Genomic DNA, 24,598 nt, shown 5'->3' with positions numbered 1-24,598 from the left:
ATTTATATATATATTTGTGAACAAAACGTTTCTATTTTATTCAATTTTTAATTAAATCGCGGTAAATTGCCATAATCAATTCTTTTGTCTCAAATTAGTATCCAGTATTTGCGACTCCTTTCTCTACTACCCTCTTCTTACGTCACCGACCAGGCTGAATTCGCTGAAAACTTGCTTTGACGAACGAAAGTTTTGTTGGTTTTGCTGCTCAGCTGCTGGCGGCTGGACGGCCAAATGTCGACGGCCACTTTTATGCAGGTGCTGCGGCCGCTGGAGGCGGCCAGCGGGTCAGGTCGCCTCGTGCGTCGCGCCTTCAGCAACCAGGTAAGTGGCTGCAACCTTACAAGTTTTGGCACAAAATTTTGCAAATCGTGTATTTTGACAGACTGTTCCTCGCTTTGGCCTGCTCTTCGACATTGATGGTGTCATTGTCAGGGGCAAAAAGGTGTTGCCACCGGCCGCCGACGGCTTCAAGCGACTCGTGGACAGCAAGGGCAAATTCAGGGTGCCCACCGTGTTTGTGACCAATGCTGGAAACGCTCTTCGACACGACAAAGCTCAGCAACTCTCCGAGTGGCTGCAAGTGAAGGTATATTTTTGTGTTTTGTATTTTTTAAACCCATAAAGTCACTCATTTATACCCAAAGTATTATTAAGAATTTTAAGTTCCATGTAAAAATAAAATTATTCAAAATTCAAATTTTTTTATAATCATAAGAAAATTAACATTTCAAAATGATCAAATTTCTCTGTTGAATTCGACTTAAAAATTTAAAGAAAATGATCAACAGTAACAATTAAAAATAATCTAATCTGTGTTTAATCTTTTGCTTACATAGGCGTTTATTATTCCCTGTGGGAAAATCTAGTTTGTATGTTTGTAATTAAATTTTATTTTACAATTTACAGCCTTGAATTTTCTCCTTATAAGGAAATTATACAAAAGAACCAGTACAGACAGGTTACCGCCAGTGGCTTGCTTGTAGTTTAATTTTAGCGGAGACAAAATATTGTGTAATTTGCACTTGAATGGCTGCCTGTGACGTCAACAAAAGTTATTTCACTTTGACCCACTATAATAAACTCATTACATAAATGCCGTCTTTTGAAATCTCCGAGGTACAAGGTCCAAGAATTTAATTTAATTTGTTAATCTATTATTTTATTTAGTAAATTACAACAATTAGAATTAGAATTAAGTATAAATTTGTGTAATTATTATTTATTAAAGTAAATCCGTTCACAAAGGATGACTTTCGAAAGTTTCATGCATTTAATTTAACCTAGAAATATTTTGAAAGTCAAGCCTTCCTCTTATCAATGGTCACAACTTGCTGCTAATGTCTGTTAAGTGTCACTTCTTGCTATTTGTTTTAACTGGTTTTAATTGAAGTTAATTTTGTTGTCAGGTGCACGAAGACCAAGTCGTCATGGCTCACTCGCCGCTGCGCATGTTCCACCAGTTTCACAACAAACACATGCTCGTCTCAGGTCAGGGTCCCGTCAAGGAGATCGCAAAGTACCTGGGCTTCCAGAAGGTGACCACCATAGAGGAGTTGCGCGCAACCTTTCCTGCGCTGGACGCAGTCGACCACCAGAGGAGAATTTCTGTCGTGAGCTTTTCTCCGAATTTAAATAAAAATGATCTAAATTGATTATAAAATAGCCCTGCTCTTTTGAGGAATACTTTCCTCGCATTGAAGGCCTGGTGCTCTTCGGCGAACCTGTCAGGTGGGAAACTGCCCTGCAGTTGTTGGTGGACGTTCTGATGACGGACGGTTTGCCCCGAAAAGCCCCCTCGAAGCACTTCTACCCTCACATTCCAGTATTGGCCTGCAACATGGATTTGCAGTGGATGGCTGAAGCATGCATGCCCAGGTGGGAAAATGGGCTTTTTTTAAATTTGATTAAAATTGTTGAATTTTTTTCCAAGGACAAAAATTATGTTACTGGTAATTTTTCAATGGATCCAATTTTTCTTTTCAATTTTACTTTTTAAGGTTCTACTACCATGAAATAATTTAAATGCACTATTATATTGTAATCAACCAAAGTCCAAAGGTTTTTGGCTCTCGTAATGTTCAGATTTACCAAATTTGGTCTTGAAATTGAAAATCAAAAAATTTTTTACATTTGACTTTCAATTTGGTTTTAAAATATTTTTCTCTCTTTTATAGATTTGGGCACGGTGCCTTTCTCTTGTGTTTGGAAAACCTCTACAAGAAGATCACCGGCCACGACCTAATTTACACCGCACTTATTGGCAAGCCCAGTGAATTGACGTATCATCACGCCCACCACATGGTCATGAAACAGGCCAAGTTGCTTGGCCTAGAGAAGCACCTCAAGGCCCTTTATGCCATCGGGTTGGTTTAATTTTTTAACACAAGTCCGAAGCCAGTTTATAAAATGAATCGATGATTTCAGGGATAATATCAACACAGACGTCTTTGGTGCCAATTTGTACCAGCAATACCTGCGCAATCAGTGCATCATTGGGTCCCAAAGAGCAGTCCAGGTGGCCAGGAGCATCGAGAATTTGGTCGGAGGACACGACGAGACATGCGAAATGGTCGAATTGGGCGCCAGCACCTGTTCTAGCATTCTTGTGGAGGTACTTTGACTCTAGGTTTTGATTAAGGTTTGAAATTAATTTCATGTATTTTTAGACAGGGGTTTATAGCCAAGATTGCTCCACAAGTACCCTGGACCACTCTCCGAGGGATTTCCTTCCTGTTGAAGAAAAACTTCGAGAGCCCAATTACACTGTGGCCAACGTCGCAGAGGCCATTGATTTGATTTTCAGAAACGAGGGTTTGTGATTGCAGATGATCATTCTTCTTCTTCTTTGCTCACCGCTAAAATCCGCCACTGTGTGCAGCTCTTATTTGGTGTTGACTCGAGGCGTCGTTAGATATTACCTCATGTTGAACTTTTAAGTTTCTTATACAAAGAATTTACTGTTGTGTTTCTGTTTGTAATTCTATCTAAATTTTATTTGTCATGTATATTTCCTGTCAAAGCGCAGAGTGTAAGTCAAATGGCTGTTGTCTCAAATTAAAAGTGGATAAACAAATAGAAAGTATTTGAAATGAAATAAAATATTGACTATGTAATTATTTTGAAACAAAATGCTTTTCAATGATAAAAACTTGATGCAACAATATAAATGAATTTTAGGTAAATAACAATTAAAATGCCTAGTTATCAATTTCATCTTTTTATTCTGACTCTTAATCTTCACTCAATAAATTTCATATATCTTGCTTACAAAATAGGACTTGATTTCAAAAGTAACATTGCTGATTTTATCCAAATCAGTCTTTCATTATTCGTAATATATATTTGATAATAGACTCTAGAAAAAATGATTTTTTTTTTCTCACTTTGGATTAGATATCCTGAACGTTTGGTGGGAGGCACATCACTTGACAACCTTTAAAACCGTCTTTTGGAGGAATGGAAACATTCACTACAGGTGACTTAATCGAGAAAATGTGTCCCCAAACCAGATCATTAGTCTGTTTGTAATTCAAAATATGCTTGACTTTCATTGTCTTGAATTTGTACCTTGGCTCCTTAAGTATAACCTTCTTGCCCACAAAGATATCCATCGAGCCGCCAGAAAAGGTAGACTGCAGGTTGCAGAAGTAAAGAACTTTGGCCACTAGAGGGGTTGACTCAAAAATGTTTGTGAAAGTGTAGGCAATGAAGTTTGAGCACGTGTTTTTTGTTTGCCTGTCAGCTGCGCTGGTCAGAATTAACCCTCTGTAATTGATACGAGGGTAGAAAGTCACAGAAGTTGGGCCGTTGTACAGTCGTTCGAGGAAATTCAGAACTCTGAGAGCAACATTATCTGAATGCTCTGGTTCCCCCAAGAACAAGCAATCTGGTCTGGAAGCACAGAAATGAGTCACAATAGGCTCCAGGCTGAGAAACTTGGCCGTCTTCACAAGTTTTTGGTCAACTCCTATTTCTGCAGCGTCTTCAACAGCTATCTTCACAAGCATATTCGAATCCTCGAACAAGCTGGCTGATTGAGTGAACAGAGGACCAAAAAGTGAGGTGGACCTCAAAAGGTGCAGAAGCATATGCAGTGGCAGCGTTTCTCTCTCTTCTCCGTACAGTTCACCATATCCACTTTGAAATTTTTTAAAGGCAACCTTGGCAAAGGCTATTTCCTTTTTAGATACTTTTGTTAGGGAAATAGTGTAAGTAGCGAGAACCAGCAGCATGTAATGCTCAAAGAACTTTTCCTCCTGCCAAATTTCCTCTAAACAAGGCAAGCTGAAGTAGAGCAGCCAGTTCTTCAATTCTGTTGACGTCCAAGTGTCCAAAGTACCAATGTCTCGTGGCATGCTTCCCGGCAATACGGATGTGGTGACTTCTTTCATCCTGTTGGACACGATGTCTTGCAAATGACCGATGTAAAATTCTTCCTCGGCGTTGCAGGAGCTGAAAACTTCTTTCAGGTGGCTTTTTACAACTCCCAAAAGAATTGTTTCTACATCATCAGGGCAAAAATCTCTCCCTATGTCAAAGTTGTGCAGTTGGGCCATGGAGGAAGCACCCTTAACACCCAAGATGCAGTCCAACGTTGGCAAGTGAGCACTTGCTTCCCTTTGGACTTCCTCAAGGGTAATGGCGTGCATTTCCATTCTCTCACTTGTCCTCAACTCGTACGGGAAATCAGGGCAAACGAAAGAAACGGACTGTTCATTCAACTTCTGACCAGGAATTTCGCAGAATGAACAACTGAAGAGCTCGCTTGGGCTGTTGAGGTTCAGCAATTTGGCCCTAGCTTCAGCACCGGCAACACATGTGCGAACCAAAATTTTGCTGTTGTGCTTCTCCTTAGTCTCGGGGTGTCTCCATTTAACCCCGACAGTGCCAAGTTTCTTCATCAGAGCAATGAATGGCTCCAAAAATTCGTTTAGGTTGGTCTTCTCCTTTGGGGTGTACCACAAATTGGCTGGCATGACTAATCTCTTTCGGAAGAGGAATGGAACTTCATAGATTGTAAAGAGGAGCGACCAAACTTTGGCCGTAAGGTGCCCGAAGGCTGGAAAAGCACTAACGTTCAAAATGAGGGACAAGTCGTATGGTCCAATCACTTTACTCTCTAGTTCCCCTTCAGGTCCATCTTTATTGTTGCTTGACAAATACTTCTGTTGCTCGCTGATCAAGTTAGCAAGATTTTGGTGCTCAAAGAGGTACTTGATCGCAGCTGCCAGGTCACTTTGCACGTTGACTGCAATCGACGAAGAAAAACATTTGCTGCATTTGGAGTTGAATGACTGAATGTCGGAATTCAGACAGTCACTGCAATGGTAGGAGACTGTTGGTTCTTTCAACTTCGTCTTCACTTCCTCGACCTTTTCAGACACAAGGGCCATGTTGGCACGGAAGGAGTGTTTATAAGGTAGGAACTGCATGATATGGAAGGCAATGGCAGAGAGACAGTCTTTGCTAAGGTTGAAACTTTTGGACATGGAGGTAACACTGTCCAGAACCTCTCCAATGGTGGTTTTGCACCTTCCGATAATCATATCTTCAGGTCGGCCGTACTTCTTGTGCAATTCCGTAAGCAGTTCTTCAATGTTGACAGTTCCTCCTGGTTGAGCAACAACGCTTGAGCTCTGACTAGAATTGTTCTTCTTGGCGATTTCATTGTCAAGGGCCTTTTGCGGCTCACCTAGAAAAAAATTTAATTAATCAATTGTGTTTTATAGGTTGTTGAAATTTGAAACAATAAAATAACACTATGATTTCAACACTGCCGTAAATGATATTAATATTTTAATCAAAGTTAAATGAAAAAGAATTCAGCTTAGAAAAAAAAGTCTCACCTTTCTTATTTGCCTTCTTTTTCTTCATTTTCAGGTCTTTGCTATTGTCATTGCTCAAGGTGCTGGTACTGCTGGTGCTTGCTTGGTTATCTGATTTTGTCTTGACTTTTTTTGGCCGGATCTGCAGAAATAGATAAAAATCAATCATTGTAAATATTTATGTCAACGCTTTAAAAATGCAGACCGGCGGCGTGCTTTGTTCATCACTTGGACGTCCACGTTTTCCTTTTTTATCCATCGTGAGAAGGGACTCACGACGACTAGATGTTCTTGTCTGACGAGACTGTAAACTCCGTGAACGAAATCCGCCAAAACCTAAGGGAATTAACGCAAATTGTAGGGTGAAATCAATGTTAATTTTTGAACTTTTTACCTATCAAAGCTTCAAAACCAGCATGGTCTCGCGTCTCGCCGGTCGTCAAAAGCGTTTTGTTTACGTTTCTCTAGCCTACCAAAATTGGCCAATGGCAGTGCTGGAAATCGGATGGAAGGGACGAGACGGACGAGAAACAGAACTGCGCGCAGTGGCGGGAAATTATTTTCATTTTAAACACTGGACGGTGCTGCCACGATCGGGTGACTGACTAGGGAAGCTACACGTGCTGTGTTCAGGTTTCAGGTGCTCGACGGCGCGTGTTTGACATGTGTTTTTTTTTTACATTTTCGTTGTTTTTTCTCAATTAATGTGCTGTTTTTTTGGACATGCAGTATTCTTCACTCATTTTTAAACTCAGACAAGCATGTGACTGGTGAATTACGTCATTACGTAGAAAAAGGTACGCATGGAAACAATCATCTTTGGTTTTGTCAATTGTTTTGTTTTGTTTACATTGTAAATGTAAATATTTCTGATATTAATTTTTGATAAACTGATCAAATTAGCTATTAAAAAAATAATAACAAAATATTAGCTATTGTGATTGACTTGCAATTTTGCCCGTCAACTCAAATTAACTGACAAATTTTACATTTGACTTCATTAATAGAAAATCTTGGAGCAAAATTTACAAATTCTCATTGACGATCCAAACCTGCCATGTAATTTTTTGTTCAATCTAACCTACGCTTGAATAAGTAGAGTTTATGTGTAAAAAAAACAACACTAGAATTTAAATGTGACCAGAATTGAAAGTCAACCCTCATTTATGTATGTAAAATCTTGATCAATAATTTAACAATAACGCAGCTTCTGTTTGAGCTACAGAACAATTAAAGGTACCAAAATAATCTCCTTGATTCCTTCTTTCAAACCATGTGTCTTACGTGATGGAAATAATGTTGCCAGGTCAAAGGTCACCGACGTCAATGACCTTTTGTGACCTGGTCACAAAGTGTGTTACATATTTGGATAGGTCGTGACAAGACAAACACTTTTTGTCATTAGGTCTCATGAGCTATTTCGCTCAAAAACAAAGTTACGGCGGTTCAAACAAATTTTATCATCAGAAAAGCTCAAGAAAATGGGGAATTTTTACTCAGAAATCATTTTTTCAGATCTGATTTTATGATTACTTTTATTTCCTATGTAGAAGGAAACAAATTTTACACACTCTTTCATCCGTTATAATGAAAATTTCAATGAAATTATTTATAATTTTCTCTTTTTTCTAAAAATTTCAGGCTATCGCAAAAGAGGCTTCGGTGATGGATTCGGCCAGCTTTTGAGAAGTTCAAGTTCGTCATTCTACTTTTGGTGAGTAAAAAAATATTTTTCACTATTTAAAGAAACTTAGTAAAAAAAACCGGTACCAAAATAGGAAAATTGTATTCTCCATAATTCAATTGATAATCTGTAAATCTTGAATGAAAATTTTGCAGTTTGCTATTTATAGAAATTTTTTATGGAACATTTTAATTATTTCTTATGATTTAACACAATTTTTTGTATAAAATGGTACATATAATCTCTCCTCTTATAAAAATTTTTTAAATAAGTTTTCTTGATTTATTTCGTCTTGCTGTTGAGAATGAATTTATGCTTGGCTTCGATGTCAAGGGTGGTCGGTGTGAGCAATAGAGGGTAAAATAACCATTACCGCAAGTTTCTGAACCGGATCGCCTTCTTTTCTTTCATCGATTAGCTTTTTTACCTCAAAGGTTGCACTCGATTTTTTTTGTCGACGCAGGTGCTGCACCTTTTATGCAAGACTGCTCACGACCGAACACCCTCAACTCTTCCAAATTCGACTTATTTTTAAAACGATTAAATACTTTTTGCTTCCAATCACAAATCACAACCAGGCACGTGTGGTTTTTCATCGGACTAAAGAAGGAAAAAATATTCGTTTTCACTCTCGGTGGGCAGCTTGGATGTTTGAACGAGGACAATATGAGGTGCGGAAATCGGCTCAAGCGAGCACCTTTCGGCCAACAATGCGAGATAAAACTTGTTCAAAATATTATTTTTTCATGGACTTCCTCTTCGGTTATTTTTTCGGGAAAAATGACGTGCACAATGGCGAGAGGGGCAATAATTTGGGGCTGATCCTCTTTTCTGCCGCTGCACCTTTTTGTCCGCCGCCGAAGAATAAACACAATACTGAACTGTCAGCGAAAACGCATCAAATGGAGCAGAGCAGCTGCCGCTTCACTTCTCTTCTGATGGCGTTTTTCCTGCGCTGCTGCGGTTCCTTTTCATATTATTCTCTCAAACCTAATCGCATCAAAATATTTTATCGCGGCATCTACGAAACTGCTGATTCGCGATTCTCGTCATTACTGTCATTAGGCGCGAGAAAACAAAAACAGGAGCCTTGAAATATCATCAACTTTGACAAATCGACTAATGGGATAATTAATTTTAAATTAATTGATGCAAATATAACAAAATTTAAAACATTTTTGTATGATTGATAAAGCTAAATTAACCATCAACTTATTTAATTTCAGTTTCTTTAGTAATTATTTAATTTACTTTTTTATTTAAAACCCATTTAAATTGGTTAATAATTGAAGTTTTGTTTTTTTATTAAATTATTGAAAAATTCTCTATTTTGCACAATTTTTGGTTAATTTCTTCTTTTCTTGGAATAGATCGGAGAGTGAAATCTCTTATCGCACGTTGGAGGTTAGAAACACTTTTCAACAATAAGATTTGTGATTGAAGTGTAATTTTTAAATTGCTAATCGTATTTAACGTTTTGATGCGATTTACTCAATAAAAAAGAAGCCAAAAGAAGCCATAATCAACCTGAAATAAATATCGTTTTAATTAAAGGTTTCAAATTAAGATTAATTTTTATATATTATTAAGAAATAGTAATCATGCGTTTTTATATACAAAAATTATTAATATTTAAGGAATGATTTTTACCAAGTTTCAATTAAGAAAGAAGCAAAATTAATAAGTAACTGAAAGGAAACAGAATATTTGCATAAAATATTTTGTTTGGTCAATTTCTATCACAAATTTTTGTGGGTGAAAAAATGGGTGAAATAAAAATCCACCCTCATTTCCAGATGAAATAGGTTTGATAATTTTTGTCAAGATTCATTTTAAGAAAATAAAATTTAAAAATGACTGAACGTAATACAGCACAAAAATGGTGGTTTGGGGCCAAAATTTGATTTTCCTTTAGAAAGTTTTTCAGTCCGTTAAAGCTATAAGTTTTCATTTTTTCTTAATTAAATCAGAATATAGTAAGAATTTTGATGGCAATTTCTCTATCAATATTTATTCAAACATCCTTAAAATTATTGTGTGAATTAAAATTCAGATTTTCAAATTTTAATGATTGTAATTAAACCAAAAGTTTTTTGATTAAAAAGTAATAGATTTTAACTGTATGAAAAAAAATTATACATGATTTTCATTTCTCATTATTTAATGTCATAAAGCAAAATGCAGTTTGACATCTAAATAAATTGCCATTCGGCATTCGGGCAGATCGATCACTTTTCGGGCGCGAGAGAGTTCATTAGACTCGTTAATGAGTTGAGGTGCTGGAAAAGCAGGCGGCGTTTGGAAACCGCCCCTGCGTCTCGATCTCATTGTGTTAGGGCATTATGTGAGATGTTGGCTGGCTGAGAGAGAGAGGTGAGATATAAAAGAATGGATATTTCCTCTCTTTTGATTATGGTGCGCCGCCAGAAATGAGCTATTCAAACTCGGTTACGGCCGCAATCAATCAAAAATGTACATGTACACAATATACATACCTCGCTCCGCTCGAAACAATAACAAACAGGTTTCTTTCAAATGCTATACACTGACAACATAGAGAGCTGCACTGTGTCCAACTCATTACACGCGAGAAAGCGTTCGTCTCTTTTTGGGGATAATGACTTGACGGGGGCGGCCGCCACTGAACGCAATTTATCAAAATATAAATATATTCAAAGTCGATTTCTAAAATAATAATATCTTCATAGCAAAAGTCAATTCGAGACTTTTAATTTTGAAATTAATTTAATTTTATATATTCATGAATTATCCTTATATGAGCAAATCAAAGGAATTTTTATAAAAATACAAAATTATTTCAAAAATATTTACAAATTTGGCCAAATCCTCTTTGTATTCCCAAATTTTCGAAAAATTTACTGTTCCATTGCAAGAATTTTCTTGTTTCGTTTTTTTATTGCAAAACAATAAGTTGAAGTTTTGCTTCAAAATCAACTAAAATATTATTTCGCGGACTAACACAAAAATTTAGTGAAAGTCAAGAGGGATTGATTATAATTATATTTTTATTTCTTTAGGACAAAGAGTTGTTTTTCAACTACACAGGTTAAGATTTTTGCAAATAATATAATATTTCAATGAAAATTTTCATTGAAAAAGGAGAAATAAGAAATATTTAAAGCATTTTTTCATTGTTCAAATTGAATTTTACAACATTATATTACATAACATAATGTACAAAAGTGCATTTATCAAAGAGAAGATCTAAAGGATTTAATTGAACTTACCCGAAATTCTATATTGAGTCCAGTTATAGTACAGCTTGTACCAGTTTGATTTTATCATATCTATCACGCCGCGGATCCGTTTAGAAGATTATTTGAGGCGTACATTTTGAAGTTGTTTCTACCCAAATGGTTTAAAGTACATGTTTTAATAGCTAGTGCACCATTTGATTTTGCACTCACTGACCGCGTGAACAATATTATCGTTCAAGGACCGATGCACAAATTTTGCGGCGTAGTAAATAAATTTTATTCGCAACTGATCAAAAAATACTTTCATTCAAAATGGTTTCATTTTCAAACAAATAAATTTCTTTAGAAAATCAATGATAAAATCGTAAAAGGGACAAAATTTGGCCAGTTCAAAAGTCTTATTATTGATTATTAATTTTTACTAGCCATAAAATGGTGGCTCATAATTAGAGGGTATGTGATTTTTTTTCTTTTTTTTTGTCAAATTATTTTTATTGTTATTATTTATTCTTGTCGGATAATATGGGGCCTTAAAATTTAAATAATTTAAATAAAAAAATATTGAAATAGTCAATTCTGATTTCGAGTAAAGGTCGCTGAAAACGATTCCTGCACGCGTCTGCTCTTCTCTTTCGCGTTTCCATATAATTGATTACAAACAATTGATAAAGTTTACACTTTGAGATTCCCGATTGTCTAGACGTCCTCTCGATTATAAAAGCGCAAAATTTAAGTGGCCCTTTAAGCACATATCGTTTGAGTTTCAAATCTCTAACATCATGTCGCTCAGCCGTGTCTGCCTCGTTTTAACTCTGGTGGTCCTTTGGAACTGTAAGAATTTTTCCACAATTTTTTACAAATTCAAAAATAATTTATTTTAGCTGCCGAAAGCGCTCCGAGGACCAATTTCCAGAACTTAATTGCATCATACAGTAAGATTAAATTAAAAAATCGGGATCGTAAGAAATTTGATTTTGAACAAAGGTGAGTGGCCCGAATCGTGTCATGGCGCCAATCAATCGCCGATCAATCTAGTCATTGAGGACAGCAAGCGAGCACACTACCCTGCTTTGCAGTTCAACGGGCACTGGAACTTCCAGGAAGGCGGATTTGTGTTGAAAAACACAGGACATGCTGGTAAAAGTTTATATTATTATTTTTTGTTTATAAATATAAAATTGCCAGTCTGGCAAATCTTGAAAATATATAGAGACAAACCATACAAAAATAAGGGTTAAATTTAGCGAATCAAATAATCTTAAGCCAGAAATCCCAATTTAAAATTGAGCTTAAACTGACTAAATCGAGACCGACGCAGCCTAAAATGTGACTAATTAAAAAGAAATGTGTTAATTTTATTTTCCTTTTGAACTTTCTGCGGAAATTGTCTTGAAAATCGGTCCATTTTTTCGCTACATCAACTATTGCCTAACTTAAAAAAAAACATGACTCAAACAAACTCTTTCAATTAGCACAAATTGTCTACTCCGGAGTGGCTCCCACTCTGACCGGTGGACCTCTGAATTCCGAGTACACCCTTGCGCAAGTCCATTTCCACTGGGGAAATACTGCTGGATCGGGCAGCGAACACGCAATCAACAACTTCTTGTGAGACACTTCTTAATTTCAACTGTTTCCATTTTAATTTACAAATTTCAATTTCTCATCAAAGCTTCGAACTGGAAGGTCACTTTGTCCATTACAACACAAAATACGGCTCCGTCGCCGAAGCTCTTCACCACCCCGATGGTTTGGCAGTGGTCGGAGTCCTCTTCAAGGTTAGGAAAAGACACAATTTTTTCATTAAAGGATTTGATATTTTTTGAAAATTCCTAACAAATTGCAATGATCATGACGGATTCAAAAATTTTCTAAACAAAATTACCGGAGTTATTAATTTTCAAAGTTTTCCATCATTTTTTTTGTCCAAAAAACTTTTGAATGTCGCGCAAAAATCCTTGTCAATTTTCGTCTTTATCTTTCCAAACATTCTTTATTTAATTAATTTAAATGCAGGGCGTTGAATCTGCAAACAACAATTTGAATTTGATCGTCGATTCGTTGAGCAAAATCGTTCCGACCGACTCGCAGACCCTTATTTCCGGCGACGCCATGAATTGGTTCAAGCGATACGACAAGACGCGCAACTTCTTCACCTATTTCGGTTCTTTGACCACCCCTCCTTGCAGCGAGGTCGTCACCTGGATCGTCCTGGCCGAACCTTATTACATCGGAAACGAACAAGTGCGTCGGTTTAATTTGAAAATTGCAAATAACTCAACATGAAATTATTATTGCCAGGTCAAAGCCTTCACCGAACTGTGGAGTCACGAAGGCCCTCTTGAAAGTAATTTCAGACCTCTGCAGGAGCTCGATGGTCGAGTGGTGGAACTCAATTCCAAATACTAAAAAAACAACGAAATATCCTTCATTGGAATTATTTGAAAATGAACAATTTCAAAAACAAAAAGATTAAATTTATTTGAAAGAAACTCCTTTAATGATAATTAATATAGTATTTTCAATAATTTAAAATAAAGTGATTTTTAAAAATGGAAATCTTTTTAATTTTGTCAAAAATAAAATGTTAAAAACCGGCCTTAATGAAAACAACAACTAAAAAAAGGTATAAATAAAAATTAATTTCTAAAGAAAATTGTTAATCTTGTCCAAAATGGTCAACTTGAATGCAAAGTTTAGGTCTTATTCTAACAAAAACAAAAATAATAAACACTGGCGTACTAAATTCCAACTCTGCGACGCAGTCATACTTATTCTTGTTTTTAATGTTGAAGAATTTTTCATAGTTTAATAGTATCTCGTTTAAATTTGAAAGCAATTAATCAACGTAAATGGACCCGTGCTTAATACATTATTATATTTTTCGGAATTATTGAGCCTACGGGCGTGAAGGTTTGAAGTGACGAGAAGTGTGTTATCCAGAGAGGTGCAGGCCGCTTAACTCTTTTTCTTTTTAAGTTGTTTTTGTTGCGTTCCGATTTGATGATGATTGATGGCCGCTCTCCGCGAGGAAGACACTGAAATATATTCCCCGGCAAATCTCCGACTCTCAATAAAATAAATATGCTTCTTTTTGTCTCTCTGCCCGATTGTTAGTGTAAAGTTGCTCTGTGGCGCGAGCACGCCGGCAACATATATAAAAGATCATTTGGATTTTGAAGCGGCTGGAAACGGTCGAGGCGCATAACACATTTTTTATTCCGTGCGTGTATTGAAACGATGAGGAGTTTACGACCTGCCTTTGTTTGAATGCAAGACCATTAAGGTATGGAAAAATAACAATGAGTCCATTTGCTTCAACCGTCTTCAGACAGATATGAAACATGCACGATGCGTTCACTGAACTTGACCAAATAATAATGGAAAATGATAACAAAATCTAAAACATTTAAGCTTGATAAGAAGAAAAAAGGAATATTGAAGAATATTTCATTGAAAGCAGTAAAATTTAAAATGTAATTTCTTTGGTTGATTTTTTTGCTTTTCAATGCTTTTTTGGTGATCATACCATTTTAAATTTTAATGATGTAAATTAAATTTGGCCCTTTTTGATCTAAGTATCTTCTTTGAAAAACAATTTAATTACATATTGATATTATTAATTTCATTTCAATATAATTTAAAAATATCATCTTAATTTTGAACCTTTTTTAATTCAAAAAAATGACTTTACCTGGGAATAATTTTGAAAAGTTGTATTATTTCTAAGACTTTTTTCGTCAGTTTATTTCAGTTTCATAAAAATAAAACATAAATTTACTTTTATTTACAGTTGACTTTGCTTTCGAAATGGAATACCAATCTTTTAATCATTTATATAAAATTGAAAACAATTAAGTTTAAATTTTACATTCTTATTTATTTTCAGACTTTTTATTCGTTGGGGGTCGACCAAAAAAATTCAGTACGGGCCGGAAGTGGGAAAACAAGGGAGCGTTTTTGATTTCATTTTTTGGCAAACAAACGTGTCAGATTTCCCGGCGACGATTGTTTCCTCTCAGCCGAGAGAATAAGGCATGAAATTTGATTATTATTATATTGGGCCGGTGCGTGTGCAGCTGGAAGGATGCTGCGGTCTCTTTCTCCTTTGCTATCACTTTAACGATGCACTCTGCGGTTTCCATTCAACGATATATCCCTGCTCCTTTTATGACTCTATCTCGAGCAAGGGAAAAATGCCTGAGCGAGCGTCGTTTCATTATTTGCTCGTTACCAGATCGGATTTCATCGTGTGGCGGCCGCGAAGATTGTTCATGGGCAATTTTTCATCGGATCGCGAGACAGCCAGCTTTGATGCCTCGTGAGCGCAGAGAAGATACGTTTACGGCCTTTTGTTCAGGGCCGAAAATTCCTTAGGAAATCCAAAATAATAACACGGTAGATCTGTTGCAATTTCATAAATTGGTGAAAAGTGAAAATAAAAGTGCAAATTTATTGCTATTTTTTCTTATTTTCAAATCAAAGTTTGGATTAAACTTTTTATTTATTTCCAAATTCAATTTTTGTTTCATTATTTTATGTTTATTTCTCCAATTTCTATCTAAAATTTAAATTTATACAAATCAAGATCAAGAAAATAATTTTAATAATTTGTTATGAATTTTTACAACTGTTAAAATGTAGTTTGTACCCAAATTTGCCGATTAAAATTGTACATTAATGGAAAATCTTTACTCAAATCAACTTTGAAATCAAGATTTTCCACAAAAACATCGAAAAATTTAAATTCGAATTTAAAATGGTAATGCAAAGTTTCTTTATAACGTTTGTAAGTCTATTAAATTTCCGATTTTATTAAAAATTTCGGTGTAAAATTTTTGTGTGTGTCACGAAAGTGAGATATGATGAAATATTTTGAGTGCACGAAGGCACGTCTGGTAACATAACACGAAAATTGGACGAGAGCCACCCGCGCCACAATTTCGAGGTGACTGAAAAAGCATCTCGAATTTCGGACAATCGATCACGCTGCCTGCCGAAGCAGTCAATAGGAAATTACATAATTATGTGTCGGGCGGGGAAAAAAATTGTGTTCCCAGCCCGGCTGCAGCAGCAACACAAAGTGCGCGGCGGCGGCCGACATAATAATAAATAATAAGTTTCCCATTCAAAAGATTACCATGTCAAGCCATGACAATGTGAGTACGAAAGATAGAGAGAGAGACGGCAACGTCCGTTTCGAATAACAAAATAACGGACAATAACTTAAAATATCAAAAATATACCAAATTTAATATGTTTTTTTACTGATGAAAAGTTTTTTTTACTTTGATGCTATTTATTCTTTAAAAACAACTAATCAAAATAAATTAATAAACGTGGTTTCCTTTAAAAAAATTTAAACTAGAGAAAATCTATACAAAAATCAAACCAACTCAATTAAGAGGAAGCTTCTGCCCAATAAATTTTATTGTATCTATAATTAATACTATTTTGCAGACGTTTCTTCCAAGGAGATATAATATAAAAATTTAAATAACTGGGATTGCTGAATTGAAAATTATGGGACTTTCTCAAAATTAGACTAAAATTTATACAAATATCACTAATTAACCGGTTCATACTGTTCATATCACCTAATTTATGTTGGAAACTTAATCAATTCGCTAAAATAATTTTCTCTCTTATGTACAAAAATATTTTACTTAAAAAATCCTAAGAGAATGTTTTTAATATTTTTGATCATAATTTATATAAATAGAAGCATTTTTCTCTTCACATTTTTAAAACTTTAATGCAGTGCATAGCAATTATATTCCTCACCGTGCATTAAACAAATTCCCCAGCAGATTATGCTTTTCATATACAATCGACGACTTTTCTATTTGATTCAGAGAGATATCGATCGGCCCGCGTGTGTGAGGATTCCTGCTCGTCGTTTCTCCGCTCACGCTATAGCTGGAAACAAAATAATTACACACATTGAAGCTCAACGTGAAGAGACGTGCTTTAAAAAAAACATAATCAAAGGAGAGCCTGAGAAAGAAAAATCACTCGGAACAAAGTGTACAAAAAATGGAAGGGTTGAGCGAGAGAGAAAATATATAAAACGCAACTAATTATTATGATGGGCCGTGCGCATCCCTATTCTTCGGAATTTGGTGTGTTATTGGGGCCGCTATAAAAATTCCTAATTGCCGAGCCTGCGCCTTTAATTTTATAATGTGCCCTTGTAATAAAATTAAAGAAAAAAACCGAGATCAAGATGCAGCTAGGAATAGAGCAAGACAGACTCCCACACCTTTTTGTTTATTGCTTTGGGATTAGAAATAAAATTAATTTACTCTAACTGGCGCCACTATTTTATTAATATATAAACAAATCCAATTAGTTTCGCTCTTCACAATTTTACAGATTTTTTTATTAAAATAATTTGGATTCTATAAGTTGCTTAAAATGAATAATTCCATGTTTTTTTGAAAACTGCATAATTAATATAAGTTTTTATTAACACAAACTAGAGAATATTTCATGAATTTGAGATATCGTCCGAAGATAATAAAAACGAAACGACCGCACAATTAATTAAACGGCAGAGGGCAGTTTGTTTGGATCAAAAACACATACAATCACGAGTTGTTTTTCCACTCTTGGGATTGAAGAGAGAAAATTTTGTGTGTGTGTGCCCCTTTATTATTGATGTGCGTGGGATCAGATTAGGAGGCATAATTACGTTTTGGTCAGGCATTTCATATTTTTTTCCAACGCGTAGATGCACGAGCCCATTAATTCTTAGACGTTTTACTGGAAATATTTTAATTAAAAATTCCGGCAGTGCGTGTCTATACAATTTTGTGAATCTTCACAGAAAATTGCGTTTTAGAGTTTACTATAATTCATTTAAATGGAAAATAATTATAGACAAACATTTTCTTTGCATAACAGGGGGAAAATATTATAAACAAAAATTTATCTTATAAAAAAAAGGATTTTATTCTATATTTTTCTGAATATCAGTGTATTTAGATCTTAATTTTTAAATCTAATTTTTATATAGTTTATAGTCACGAAGTACATAAATAATGAAAGTCCATTGAGGGTTTTACAGGAAAACAGGTAATTTTGATAATGAAAAACTGATGCTCCTCTAAATTTATCAGCAGCTAATTAATCTGACGCACCTTAATTTTTATTGGACTTTCCTAGACAATTTTTGATGCCTTCAACGAGATAATAATTTAGGAAGAGAGGAGTGTTTGGTAATTATAAACAAACATTAAATTGCAGCAAGTTTGATGAAGTAAAAAAACCGTTCGATTTTGATACTAAAATGTTTATAAAATATCGTTCAGAATTAAATCATATTAATTTTAAATAAAAACCTTGTTTTCATTTCTTTAAAAAATGTGTATTTGAAATTATTTTATAAAAAGTTTCGAACCTATAAAATTGTAAATTTTTTCTTCTTTTAGAGTTGAATAAAATTTTACACCACCCGTCGCTTTCTGTGGCAATAAAAAATAATAAACGATCAACCCTCGCGGCCAAATGATAATTAAGGGGTGGAAATCAAATAAACCACGGACCGTATCGCTTTCTACCACGTGCCGTTATAATTGAAATCGAATGAAACTATAAAAATTGCCATTTTTCTAGGAATTGATTAATCACGTGGGCGAAAGGGCTGATATTAATTTTCTCGGACCCTCGCATTTTTCACCACACGCGAGACAGGCAATTAGTTTTGCGTATACCAAAGAGTTCCATTTCAACGCAGAATAAATTATACAAAAAAATTTGATTATTTTTATTTTTTCCGAAGCGGAGAGTGATATATTTTATTTTGGTTGATGGATATTCTTTCTGCGAAAGAAAGCCATAAATTGTCGGCGCGTCGGTCAGCTTGAATTTATCCCGCGCTGCTGATCATTAGCGCCCTTTATTTTCTGAACGAGTGGGTGTTTTTGGCTTCCAAGCACTAACGAGAAAAATGACACCTCCACCAAGAAAGAAGTCCAGACAGGACAATGAAAAAGCGGCGGGGCGCGCCTCTTCCGATTATTTACAGCAGCGTTTTTCGAGGAGGTGGAAATTGTATGGATTTGCGTTATAGAGGCTCATTTACCACTGATGAATGACAAAGAAAACGAGTCCGTCATAAACAAACTTGACGTATAAAATTATGTTTAAATTTATGCGTTCATTGTAAATTTGTTATCTAAAAAATCTGTAAATATGGCTTTTAAAAAAAATCATCAGAAATACAAATTTTATTTAAAAAAAAAAAAAAAAACGCAAATGATATTTCAATTATTAATTTAAATTACATTAATATAGAATTAATGAATTGTTTATTATTTATTGAAAATACATTAATAAGAATTAATTAGTTGTTTGCAACGCTTAAGCTTTTCGGACACTATTATTCGGCCAAAATTTATTTTAAAATTTCTTGTTACAGCAGCTTTTTTTCATAAGTTTACAAAATATGTTTAGATTAAACAATTGAAGCACAAAATCCATTATTTTTTTTTAGAAAATTATGTATGTTTTTAACGATTTTCACAATTATTTTTAATGTTTTCCAAAATTCCCTGTTAATTATGCCCAAATTATAATTCTAAGGTGTTGAATTGAAATGTCAATCTTTTCATGCATGCGCTGGGCTTCCGGGAAAGGAGCACTGCACGTGTTGAACCTGAACCTTAATGCGGTTGGGTAAAGAGTATGTTTTTGAGAATGATAGCACACACGTGCTGCTACGCGTCACTGGCGAACGCCACACGTTTCCTGCAATCCAATCTGCCAAGGGGTTGTTTCTCTGCTGCGTGAATGGAACGTATTTTATGGAATGAAACGCTTTAATAACAGTTAAAGTTTAAAAATCGTTTTTTAAGTAAATTTCATCATTAAATTTACAAGAAATTGTTAACCTTTTGGTCAGAAAAGCAAAATAAATATTAATTTATTGATTTTTCCCTTCAAGTAAACATTTTTCTTCTGAAAATCTTTGCTTTTTTTATACTTTAGAAAGAAAGACTGAATTCCGGAAAAAATCAGCAAATTTTGAAGAGAAATTTCAAAGTCTGACTAAAAACAAAGTGGAGCTGGTAAAATTGTAATCCTCTCATAGTGAATTTAATAATTTACTTTCTAAAATATAAAATGCAGAACAAACTGCTTCAGTTGTGCGAAATTTACCAAAATATTGATATTTTTTCGTCAAATCTGAATTTTATGCAAATTTATCGCAACCTTGATTGAAACGAAGCACCGCCTTCCTCAAATTGAAAATTAACATAGCCATTCGAAAGTAAAAAAAATTAAAAAATCAACTGCGAGGGGAATTAGAATAAAAAGCGGATTTATTTGCCGAGAGAGATAAAAGCGGCGGCGGCGGTCCCGAGAGGTGTTTTGCTTTGCATAAAATAAATTCGTCCGGTCTCTCGTCGGACTCGGTGGGTTTTGAAGAAGGAGTTGCGAGAGGAGATGCTATCTCGGCACCATCCATATTATTATTATTGCTATAACATGTTGGCCAGCCGGCGAGGAAGAGGAGAAAAAACGAGTGCTTTGCTTCACCTGCCCGAATAATGATCCGAGCAAGCTGCTTAGTTAATAATATTTTCAAGATCACGAGCCAGACTTTTCTCAGCTGCATTCCACTCTAATTGAACTGCTATCCGCACAGCCAAACACCATTCAGAAGAAACAAAACGTTGCAAACAAAACAGTGTGAATTCAAAACGGCAATATTGCACACTCGAAATGTCGAGACAAATAATCTGGAAAACGGTTTGAGATTCGAGGCAGATGCTGCAGGAAAGGGTTGACGTGCCAGCTGTGAAAAGGTGTGGTTGTTTTTATTTTTAAATTTTACAATTTAAAATGATTTGATTAGAGAGTATTTTTTTGCAAATATAAGGAAGACTATTTTGAGTTATCAGAATCTAAATAGAAATATCATCTAATTTTGAGTGGGATACAAGAATTTCGAGTAATTTGGTTAATTAATCAATGTATTTCCTATATTTTTGTGAAAAATAATCATAATTTTCAATTTCAATTTAGTTTTTAAATATTTTTCATTCTTTGGTCAAAACTTTTTACCGACGGTTAGGGTTAAATATTTTTCAAATAAAACTGAAAATAAGTTTAAAAAAAAAATTAATGAAAATTAAATTACTGAATCAAATTTTTAATTTTAAATTAGTAACTTATACAATTTTGTTTTGTCAATTATTAGAAAATATTGGGTTTCACCGCAGGTTTGTTTGGTTTGTTGAACTCTTTTTTGGCTCTGCCGTTTCCTTATCTATTTTGCTTTGTATATATGTTATGACTGTCTGGGATTTATGATTATTTCGATAAGACGATTAGGCACTCGAAAAACCGACAAAAGTGGCGGCGTCGGAGCGCGAACGAATAAAGAGGAGCCCTTCATTCAGAATTTCAAAGCCGTCCTCTTCTTGCAGCAGGAACAATACCATAAAAAGATCAAATTCCACTCCATTGAAATGCAATTATTTCGTCCCTGTGCCATCAAGAGGACGCTTCTTTTCTGTTTATCTGTCCAGACGGGGAAATAAGACCCGCTTCCTGCATTTAAACTCTTTGACAAAAACACTCTTGAATCGTGAAAACCAAGTGTGGAAAAATATTAAACTTGTAAAATTAAATTCATGTCAATTGAATTGAATTCCAATCTGGAAACTTGGAACCCTTGCCGTCTTTTTTTTTAATTGACAATTCCACGAAGTTTTTGTACCAATTAATTTATTAAAATTAATTCAAAGCAAGTAAAATGGTTATTATAAATTTAATTAAATTGTACTTTTTCACCCCGGAAGAATAAATATTATGTAAGTTTTGTTGTACCGTTTAATGAGTGAGTAACGAGTTTGTCAAATCGGTGCTCGTTTAATTTATGTAATCTTTATGAAAATGTGACCATTAAAAAATAATGTATGTGTAAATGACAGCTTGATTGCCGGTCTCGGTCTCTCGACTTTTTCAATGAGAGCCGCGGGGACTTTTGCCAGAGCGCTTGCTTTAATTTTTCATTCAACGCCGCCGCTGCCGCCGCGCGTCCTTTCCTCTCCTGCTTGTTTTATTATAAATATACCGACCCTGTCAATATTTGAACATGTTATTTGCGCCTCTTTTGCATAATTTATCGTTACTATTTACTCCCATCGTGCGCCGGAACTAAAATTGACCGCATTTGAACTTTGGTAGTAAATAAAAATAGGTGTCAAAAGTATAATAATATAAATCAGAATTAAACTAAAATATGAGAAGGTAGAGAATTAAATTCTATGATGCCTTAATTAAGCTACGAATGGTTTTTAATTAAATTAAAATTGTTTAGCAAAGAAACATTAAAAATTCATATTAATTATCTTAAATAATTTAATATTAATCTTAAAAAGAGAAAGTAATGGCAAATGTTTTATTAACTTAAAAAATTATAATTGTTGTTGTTGTTTATTCTACTCAAGTCATACATGAAAAAATTTATTAGAAAAATGAGCAGAAAGGGTATCACAACTAGCAGAGGTCTGCTAAAACGCCCGACATCAAAAAGAGATCGGCCACCGCGTGAACCCACACTATCGAAAAAAAAAAAAAGAACAATCACGACACTTTAAAATTGCTGCCACAAATGCTGCTTGCAAAGGGAGGGAAAATTGCTGGTTGGACAGTCTTTGAGGGTCGGTGGCAGGTCATTCCAGGGCTTGACGACCCTGAAGGAAAAAGCGCGCTGGCCAAACACACTTCGGACCGGGGGTGGCTGGAGGCGGGGATGCCGGCTGTTGTCGCCTCGCAGCACACGGCCCTCGATGATTCGGGCACGCGCGTCAAAATCAGTCTCGCCGCTCAGGCACTTTTTGAAAAATAAAAGGTCGGTGTACCTGAGGTGCATGTCAAGGGGCATAACTCTCTGCTCGTTTGCCGGCGGAAGGGTGCGGCCGTGAATAAAGTGCAGCGCCCGTTTCTGCACTCTATCGAGCTTTTTTAAATTGATATTCGTCGTCGGGTGCCATGCAGGGAGTCCGTATGTCATGCCTGGCTTTACGAGAGAGAGGTACGCGATTCTTTTGCAACTTATCAATTTTTTTAAATTCATTTTCAGCTTGCTCTTTGAAATCCGTAGAAAATTTTGACAATTCGTTTAACCCACTATAAAGCATACGAGTGACGTCATCTGCTCGCTCGATCGACCTCACTAAACCGATCACAGACAACAGCGCCAACTGCCAACGTCGCAACTCATAACTTCAACATTCTCCTTTATAATTACGTTTTGTGCAAAAACAGCAACAAAAATGTATAAAATGGCAAAGTGTTTTATTTCTTTAGCAGCAAAGTTTATTCTTCAAAGTAACAATGGTGCTTGTTTTTTCATTGGGGGTTTGAAAAATTAAGTGGCGTTTTGAAAGTGGTGGGAACTGCGACGTGTAGACAGTCTTGGCTTTTAGGCCGGGCTCTCAAACGCAAGCCGCTGAACTCATACTTACCTGGCGTAGGGGTTACCGTGATCAAGAAGGCGGTTCCCTCAGGGTGAGGCCCTTCCATTGCACTACGGTTGGGTTGACCCCTGCGATTACCCCAAATGTGGGTAACTCGGGCGCGTAATTTTTGGTAGTGAGGACTGCGTTCGCGCTGTCCTCTTATAATAATTCAATAATAGTCCATTCCCCAAAAGATAACCCTTTATTGTAATGGGTAAATTTTCCCAAATATCAACTGGTGTGTTTTTATGAAGAAAATTAATTCAAAATTTAAAAATAATCAATTTTATTAATCTTGCACAATCAAATTACTCGTTTAAAGATAAGTAAAAATGAAAGCTAACAACCGAAAGTTGAGTCAAATATCTGCAAGTTATTTTAAATACCACTTGATTAACTTATTTCTAATTATTTGCAAACACGTTTAATTTTAGTTTTCTGGCGCATCTTTGCATTCATACAATTGGAATTAATTAAATTTATTAAGAATCAAACCTATTCAAGAGCTCGGTATGCTAAATTTTTCCGAAATTATTTTTTGGCGATGTCTCAATCAATTTCTAATGCAATGTTTGCGCAACGGAAAGGTTACATGCACAATTCTTTTATACATTTATATAAAAAAAACGAACCAGGCCATTAGGAATAAGTCATTGGGAGCGCAGAGAAGTCAAAAGCGTGGCGGACGTCCTGCTGAGCGCGACAAACGCAACCCTTTTCACGTGAGTTGCCGCCGTTTTCATGCTCTCTGTTTCACCGCAGGCTCTTCTTGCATCACCAAACGCGAAAAGTACACAGTGCAACCAAAAGAAATGAACATTGTGCATTGAAGCTAATTATTCCGTCAGCACTGCTCGTTAACGCCCCACGTGCAGATTTGCTCAATTGTCATTTTAGATTTTTTTTTAAATTAATGAGCATTGTGAATAATTAACTATTAAATTTTTATAATCTGGAAATCTATAAAATTGAAATGCAATGTAAAAATATTATTGTGAAATTAATTAAATTTTCGCTTCTGAAATTTCATCAATATCGAATAATTAAAATCTCTTCAATTATTTTTTGACACACCTGAATTGTCCTAAATTTATTCGCAGCATTATGTTAATTTTCTTTAAGGAAATTTATCCCCTATTGCTGTGTGAGTTTTGCATTTTGAAAACGTGAATGGAGAATTTCTCGGAATGAAAATAATTGGACTCTTTTCTTGGCCGCAGCACTAAATTAAAGCTCGAAAAGACCTAATTAGTTAATTAATTAAACCAAGTCCTGGTTCGTGCGCGCGGTAGAGAAAATGAATTCCAACATTATCCTGCTCATTGTTTTCTCGGACGCGCTTCGTGCTGGCGAAGAACACATCACACGTGTTCGCTCTTTTTCAAGTAATTA

General features: G+C 35.3%; 4 protein-coding genes and 1 non-coding gene across 6 annotated transcripts in view; 4 read left to right on the top strand and 1 right to left on the bottom strand.

Annotated features, from left to right (window-relative positions):
* Positions 1–137: 137 nt before the first annotated feature.
* On the top strand, positions 138–3,139 carry LOC132204768 (haloacid dehalogenase-like hydrolase domain-containing 5). Its single transcript, XM_059633523.1, has 7 exons — positions 138–324; positions 386–589; positions 1,410–1,613; positions 1,667–1,878; positions 2,178–2,366; positions 2,428–2,614; positions 2,670–3,139. Exons 1-7 carry the CDS (start codon positions 235–237, stop codon positions 2,820–2,822), a joined length of 1,239 nt encoding a protein of 412 aa, XP_059489506.1. The 5' UTR covers positions 138–234; the 3' UTR covers positions 2,823–3,139.
* A 73-nt stretch (positions 3,140–3,212) lies between these two features.
* Positions 3,213–6,320, bottom strand: LOC132204764 (uncharacterized). Its single transcript, XM_059633516.1, has 4 exons — positions 6,223–6,320; positions 6,034–6,164; positions 5,850–5,970; positions 3,213–5,695 (listed from the first exon to the last, which is right to left on the bottom strand). Exons 2-4 carry the CDS (start codon positions 6,085–6,087, stop codon positions 3,393–3,395), a joined length of 2,478 nt encoding a protein of 825 aa, XP_059489499.1. The 5' UTR covers positions 6,088–6,164; positions 6,223–6,320; the 3' UTR covers positions 3,213–3,392.
* A 128-nt stretch (positions 6,321–6,448) lies between these two features.
* LOC132204765 (uncharacterized) overlaps positions 6,449–24,598 on the top strand; it is a 95,464-nt gene continuing 77,314 nt past the window's right edge. For both annotated transcript variants that reach the window (XM_059633517.1, XM_059633518.1), the window contains exons 1-2: positions 6,449–6,625; positions 7,470–7,542. The gene's annotated coding sequence lies outside the window, so the exon portion shown is untranslated. The remainder of the gene's footprint in view (positions 6,626–7,469; positions 7,543–24,598) is intronic.
* Positions 11,455–13,253, top strand: LOC132204368 (carbonic anhydrase-like). Its single transcript, XM_059632844.1, has 7 exons — positions 11,455–11,561; positions 11,612–11,662; positions 11,715–11,867; positions 12,203–12,338; positions 12,403–12,508; positions 12,747–12,974; positions 13,032–13,253. Exons 1-7 carry the CDS (start codon positions 11,510–11,512, stop codon positions 13,137–13,139), a joined length of 834 nt encoding a protein of 277 aa, XP_059488827.1. The 5' UTR covers positions 11,455–11,509; the 3' UTR covers positions 13,140–13,253.
* LOC132204890 (U1 spliceosomal RNA) lies at positions 23,205–23,366 on the top strand. Its single transcript, XR_009442574.1, has one exon. It is a non-coding gene; the product is annotated as a U1 spliceosomal RNA (small nuclear RNA).

This window comes from Neocloeon triangulifer, unplaced genomic scaffold (genome assembly GCF_031216515.1).
Source record: "Neocloeon triangulifer isolate White Clay Creek 2 clone unplaced genomic scaffold, ASM3121651v1 ptg000022l, whole genome shotgun sequence".
NCBI classification, from domain to species: domain Eukaryota; kingdom Metazoa; phylum Arthropoda; class Insecta; order Ephemeroptera; family Baetidae; genus Neocloeon; species Neocloeon triangulifer.
This window is presented reverse-complemented; position numbering and strand designations above follow the sequence as displayed.

What these genes read in the sequence shown, in the direction of transcription:
- LOC132204768 (XM_059633523.1), top strand. Translation starts at nt 235, where the DNA reads ATGTCGACGGCCACTTTTATGCAGGTGCTGCGGCCGCTGGAGGCGGCC. An exon ending in CCGAGTGGCTGCAAGTGAAG is followed by an intron (nt 590 to 1,409) that starts GTATATTTTTGT and finishes TTTTGTTGTCAG; the next exon opens with GTGCACGAAGACCAAGTCGT. An exon ending in GTTCTAGCATTCTTGTGGAG is followed by an intron (nt 2,615 to 2,669) that starts GTACTTTGACTC and finishes ATGTATTTTTAG; the next exon opens with ACAGGGGTTTATAGCCAAGA.
- LOC132204764 (XM_059633516.1), bottom strand. Translation starts at nt 6,087, where the DNA reads ATGGATAAAAAAGGAAAACGTGGACGTCCAAGTGATGAACAAAGCACG. An exon ending in ATGAACAAAGCACGCCGCCG is followed by an intron (nt 5,971 to 6,033) that starts GTCTGCATTTTT and finishes CTATTTCTGCAG; the next exon opens with ATCCGGCCAAAAAAAGTCAA. An exon ending in AAAGAAGGCAAATAAGAAAG is followed by an intron (nt 5,696 to 5,849) that starts GTGAGACTTTTT and finishes ATTTTTTTCTAG; the next exon opens with GTGAGCCGCAAAAGGCCCTT.
- LOC132204368 (XM_059632844.1), top strand. Translation starts at nt 11,510, where the DNA reads ATGTCGCTCAGCCGTGTCTGCCTCGTTTTAACTCTGGTGGTCCTTTGG. An exon ending in GAACTTAATTGCATCATACA is followed by an intron (nt 11,663 to 11,714) that starts GTAAGATTAAAT and finishes TTTTGAACAAAG; the next exon opens with GTGAGTGGCCCGAATCGTGT. An exon ending in CACGCAATCAACAACTTCTT is followed by an intron (nt 12,339 to 12,402) that starts GTGAGACACTTC and finishes TTCTCATCAAAG; the next exon opens with CTTCGAACTGGAAGGTCACT.